This window comes from Crocuta crocuta, unplaced genomic scaffold, assembly GCF_008692635.1.
Source record: "Crocuta crocuta isolate KB4526 unplaced genomic scaffold, BGI_CrCroc_1.0 scaffold913, whole genome shotgun sequence".
Taxonomy (NCBI): domain Eukaryota; kingdom Metazoa; phylum Chordata; class Mammalia; order Carnivora; family Hyaenidae; genus Crocuta; species Crocuta crocuta.
The window spans coordinates 73,636-79,798 of record NW_027531940.1 but is presented as its reverse complement, the minus strand read 5'-3'; the positions used below and the strand labels follow the sequence as shown (position 1 = coordinate 79,798).

Below are 6,163 nucleotides of genomic sequence, written 5' to 3'. Positions count from 1 at the left end.
ACTACTTCCCCTGGAGCTGAAGACCTGCAGAACTCTCTGGTCAGAAGATATGGTGTGGGCAGGGGTTTCTGCTGGTCCTCTTGGGAAGGGACCTGCCATGCCAGGACCAGGGCAAGCTTGAATGAGAAAGGCAGTCCCATCAGGACACAGGTGTGTGGGGCTTGGTGAAGCAAGGTAGGCAGCTTGTGTTGGCCCTGCACTGCTTTCTAAACATGGCTCTGTGTTTATGCTGAGGGTCGGGGGACAGAAATGGCACCAGCCAACTCTGTTGTCCCCAGAGAGACGTCTCTGTGAACACTGCCTCTCAGAGAATCGCTCTGAGAAGTGCAAATAATTTCTCCCTTGTGTGTCCCAGGTATTTTTCAGATCACTTTTTCCATTCTGTCTGCCTCCAGGTTGTTTGCCTACCTTCTCTCCAGGAGCAAGACATTACTTTCCACACTCTATCTTAGCCAAGCCTCCTGACCTTTACAACTCCAGGCTTTAGAGATGTGGTATGGGCAGAGCCTTCTGCCAGTCTTCGGTGGGAGGGGTCCACCACACAGGGACTGAGGCAAGCTTGACGAAAAAGGGCAGTCACGCCAGAATGCAGGGGTGTGGGGCTTGGTGTAAGCAAGTTACACACCCAGTGTGGGTGCTGTGCTGCTTCCTGCAGGTGGTTATGCATTTATACTGAGGGTCAGGGAGAGAAATAGCTCTGGTCAGCTCCTTTGTCCTGGGGGAGGCATCTGCCCCTCAAGAATACACTCCAGGAAGAGTGTGTGCCCCCATGTGTGCCCTAGTCATTCTTCAAACGCTGTTTCCAAGTTATCTGCCCCTCAGTTGTCTACCTGCCTTTGGGCAGTGTCCTCAGGGCTCTATCCCAGCCAAGCCCACTGAGCTTTAAAACCCCAAGCTTTAAGACTTGCTGGTTGCAAGAACACAAGACAATCAGCCCCTCTCATTTTCCTAGCCAATGGCTTTGGGGGAAACGTTCTTCTTGTGTGTTCCTTTGTGTGCTCTGCTCTCTCTCTCTCTCGCCCTTCTTCCATGACCACAGCTCCCTCCCCTCTGCAGCACCTGTGATCCATTTCTCCCATAAACCACATTTCCACACTTCCTATCTTCTTTGATGTGGCTTCCTCTCTCCCTTTGGTTGTGGAGTTTGCTCTGTCATTCTTCAGGTTGATTTCTGGGGTACTTACAATAATTTGATAGTTATCTGGTTGTGTTCATGAGAAGAGATGAGACTGGCACCCTCTTATTTCACCCCGTCTTCTCTTCTCCTCCCTGGTATAAATTCTGTGAATATTTGGTAGAATTTAAAAGTGAAGCAAAATAGGCTTGGGGAAGGAGGCAAGATGGTGGAGAAGTAGGGAGCACCGTACATTTCACCTGCACTCATCTCTCAAACAGAGAAGGCCTGAAGTCGTAGGACACTGAGCCACAGGAGTTTGGGAAGAGAAAGAGACGGTACACTGGGAAGGAAAACTCATAAGTGCGTGAGTGCGAATTGGGGAAGATAAAAGCGGGACGGGACCCAGAAATACGGAGGGAGGGAGGGTGAAGAGCCTAAAATTAGGTCCTCCATTAAGAGCAACCTCAATGACATGCCACTTCACACCCGCCCCAATGGCTGTAATTTTTAAAAAAGTGTTGGTGAGGGTGTGGAGAAATTGGAACTCTTGTACACTGCTGGTGGGAATGTAGCATGTTTCTGCTGCTGTGGAGAATGGTTTGATGGTTCCTCACAACATTAAACACAGAAGTACCATATGACCCAGCTACTCCACTCCTAGGTGTATACCCAAAAGAATTGAAAAGAGGTGTTCAAACAAATTCTTGTGCATGAATGTTCGTGGCAGCTTTATTCACAGTGTTCAAAAGGTTAAAACAACCCATTTGTTCATCAAGGGAAGAGTGGATAAACAAATGGTGGTATATACATACACTGGAATATTATTCACCCAGAAAGAGGAATGAAGTACTGAAATAGGCTTCAATGTGAATGCACTCTGAAAACATTATGCTAAGTGAATGAGGCTGGAAACAAAAACTCACATATTGTATGATTCAATTTGTGTGGAATATCCCGAAGAGAAAATACATAGAGATAGAAAGCAGATAGTTTGCCAGGGGCTGGGGAAGGGGGGGAAATGGGAATAACTGCTTAAAGTGTATGAGGTTTCATTTTGGGGTGATGAAAATATTTCGGAGCTAGGTAGAGGTGGTGGTTGCACAGCATTTTAAATGTACTAGACACCAATGGATTTGTTCACTTTAAAATGATTAATTTTATGTTTGTGAATTTCACCTCAATTAAAAAAAGACATCACTACAAATTCCACAAAATCTAAAAGGATAAGAAGTATTATAAACAAACTCATGTCAATAAATTTGACAGCTAATCTGAAATGCATACCAAGTGTATCAGCATTATGATTCCCTTTATATAAAACCATGTGTACAGATGTGTGTGTGCGTGTGCGTTTATGACTAAATTTTTCCAGATGATTCTGTAGAACGGCTATGCCAATTTACATGCTCAGAAACAATGTATGAGAGTAACCGTTGCCCTCCCCATTTCAAAAATAATCTGACGAGGCACACCTTTTGCCTCAGTGTTTACATGTCCAAAATCTTGTCATGAAGGACAGTTTGCGCACAGGCATGTATATGAGGAGGCAAACAGCAGGGCTAGCATTTACCCAGGATCATGGGGTCAAGGGAGTTGAGGGAATTGACAGAAGAATGAGTGACTGGAAGATTGGGACATCTGAGCTGGCTAAAGAAGGAGGCCAAGGATGTGGAAGCCTGATGATGTAGAGAGAGGAAGTAGAGGGGCCATGGAATGGGTTCCATGGTCCCTGCCCATGAGGGAACTCAGACAGCTTGGAGAGCCTAATTAGTCAGGTACTGCAATTGCTTGCTAACATATGAGACTTCCACTATTCCTCACGATGTGGCAGCGAGGTGTGCACTGTCGTCTCTGTCTTCGCACTTCTTGTCTTTGATCACTGAGACACTGCATGGAATAAGCTGGAATTACTCCTTATGTAATAGCGGTTATTCCCCTAGTTCATATTTCCAAGAAATTCATACACCACTGTATGGATTCCTCCTGGAAATGTACATAAAGAACTGGAAAGTAGCAAGTGGTAGGAAATAACTTATGTGAGACTTGATAATAGAGGCATAATTTGTAAACTGGTGGTATCGCACCTGTGTCATCCCTTATAGGATGGCAACTTGAAATTTGGTACTGTTATTATTTTAATTTCAAAAATTTCAAAAATGCCTGCTAGTGGTCTAAAGTCCAAGTGTTACAGAAGTGTGGACAATAAATTGCACAAGTGCCCCTTTCAACTCTTGCCTGCGATTCGGAACTTCTAATTCCCAGTCATTGAGAAAGGTCTCACAGGACTGGCCCTAATGTGAGATTGTGTGCTATTGTTTTCTCTCTGGAAGTGAAACTAAATGTATGAACCCCACCCCACCCCCAAGCTCATGGACACAGAGCACTCTTGTCAGTGATCTGAGAAATGCACTGGGCAGGCAGGCTGACTCTCCCTCACTCTCAGGTGCTAAAATGAGATCCCTCCCACAGTGTGCCTTCATATAGGGGGAGGAGGCAGTGGAGTGGATGGATGAGAAGACAAATGCAAGCATGGTGAGAGGTATGAAAAGGCCCATTTCCCATTCACCTGTGTGCAAACCATAAAATTGTTGATGATATGCCTTTGAACGTATTCAAATGTTTAGGAATAAGAAGTAAAATAGGTGAGTCCTCATCTTCCTTCCTGCCCCAGCCCTCACTAGCCAGTAGGCGACCCTTGCAGAGCCCCTGTTGTTCCAGGTCACATGCCTGCTTCTGCAGGCCTCCAGGTAGCGCATCTGACTGAGCCACACTGTTTCCAAAGGCCAATCCCTGAAAGCAGTGTGTGTCCCTTCTCATCAGAATTTATTGACACAGTACCTATGAAGTCAAGCCTGGTGTACCTAAAAGGGACTGCCAGTGTGAATAATGTGGAGGAGAGGGCAGGGCCTTTCAGTCCTGGACCCATTGCCTCATGGTCAGGGCAGGGGAAGAGCGATCCAGGACACACATCATACAACGTGCAGCACCACTCTTTATTATGAAGATAAACAGCAATCATGAGTGGGGGAAATACACGGAACTACTTCAGGTGGTTATGTTACCTGGCCTGCTAGCCAAAGGTAACTTTGGCTTCTTGGTCAACCAGGCCTCCATCCAGTCATGGGCATGGCATTAGGCTGGGGAAAAGAGAACGAAGGTGATGTGGACTTCCAAGGCTTCTTCTAGGGGATTTGTTTGAAGGCCTCCTCTGGGATCTTGCCCTCGTTCTAAAGGGAAGGAGTTGGGATGTTAGAAGAGCCAGATCCCAGAGTCTCATGCCCAGGCCACCCAGCCTCCACCTTCTTGGCTTTCCTGAAGGCCCAGAAACACCCACCTGTAACCCACTTAATGGATCCCAGACCTCACCTTGAGCATAGTGAAGACCTGACCAGCTCTGGTGTAGTTCCACTCGTTGTCCTGAAGGCACCTGGAGTGGCAGAACAGATGACCTCCATTAGTACCACAGTACAGAGGCGCTGACCATGTGATGCTAAGTCTAGGCCACCTTTTTGCTGGGATGCATACACCACCAGTGTGAGCACTATGTGTAATGATGAAGAACGACCTAGTGAAAATGTGTATCACATTTGACACAAAATGTCATGCCCATTAGACTTCAAAACAGAAAATTGGAGTTCTCCAAAAGAGCACGGGAGCTTAATATATATTGATAAAGAAAAACATTCAAGAAGATAAATGGAAATTTTTAAAGTTTCCAATCATTTTATTGAGATATAATGCACATACCATTTTATTTTTTTTCATGCACATACCATTTTAAGGTGTGAAGCTCAGTGTTTTCTTAGCATATCCACAAGATTGCTCAACCATCACCACTGTCTAATTCCCAAATAATTTTATCACCTCAAAAAGAAACTCCTTAGATATTAGACATGACTCCCTATTCCTCCCCTTTCCCCAGGCCCTGGAAGCCGCCAATCTGCTTTTGGTCCCCGTGGATTTGCCTATGCTGGACATTTCATATAGATGGAATCATACACTCTGTGACCTTTTGAGGCTGGCTCCTTTCACTTAGCGTAATGTTTTCGAGGTTCAACCATGTCGGGGCATATATCAGAACTGTATTCTTTTTATGACGGAACAATATTCTACCATATGGACACACCAGATTTGTTTGTCCATTCATCAGCCAAAGGACATTTGGGTTGTTTCCACTTTTTGACTATTATGAATAATGTTGCTATGAACATTCCTGTACAAGTTTTAGAGTGAACATATGTTTTCACTTCTCCTGGTAGATACTTAGAGGTGGAATTACTGGGTCATACGGTAACTCCATGTGGATATCCAGTTGTCACAGTACCATTTGCTGAAAAGACTATTTTTCTTTCTACCAGATTTTTTTTTTCAGCACTCTCGTTTCACAATCAATTGGCCATATATGTGAGGGTTTGTTTGTGGACTCTCAATTCTACTCCATTGATTCATGTACTGTCCATCTGCCAGCACCACATAGTCTTGATTACTAGAGCTTTGTAGCAAGTTTTGAAATTGGAAAGTGTGAATCCTCTAACTGTGTTTTTCTCTTTCAAGATTGTTTTGGTGTACTTGCATATGAAGTTTAGGATAACCTCGTCAATTTTTGCAAAGAAGGATTTTGACAGGGATTGTGTTGAATCTGTAGATTTCTCTAGCTATTAATGCCATCTTAACAATATTAAAATATATAGCAATCTTCCAACCCATGGAAACGGGGTGTCTCTCCAATTCTTTAACTTTTTCAACAACGCTTTAGAGATTTCAGAGTATAAGATTTGTGCTTCTTCTGTTACAGTTGTTTCCAAGTATTTTACTATTTTGATGCTATTGTGAACAGACTTGTTTTCTTAATTTCATTTTTGGACTCCTCATTGCAAATACATAGAAATACAAATGAGTTTTGTATATTGGACTTTTATCTTGCAACACTGCTGAGTAGTTCTAGTAATTTTTTGGGGTGGATTCTTTCGGGTATTCCGTATATAAGACAATGTCATTGAGCATTATACTGCTTTTTAAACTCTTCACATGTATAATAGTATTATA

The 6,163-nt window shown here is 43.9% G+C and overlaps 1 protein-coding gene across 1 annotated transcript in view; it reads right to left on the bottom strand.

Moving 5' to 3' along the window:
• Window positions 1-4,091: 4,091 nt before the first annotated feature.
• LOC144240662 (nuclear RNA export factor 2-like) overlaps window positions 4,092-6,163 on the bottom strand; it is a 56,738-nt gene continuing 54,666 nt past the window's right edge. The window contains exons 21-22 of the mRNA XM_077775040.1: window positions 4,484-4,544; window positions 4,092-4,344 (exon numbers count right to left, since the gene is read on the bottom strand). Of these exons, the coding sequence (XP_077631166.1) occupies window positions 4,300-4,344; window positions 4,484-4,544 (106 nt within the window). The 3' untranslated portion in view covers window positions 4,092-4,299. The remainder of the gene's footprint in view (window positions 4,345-4,483; window positions 4,545-6,163) is intronic.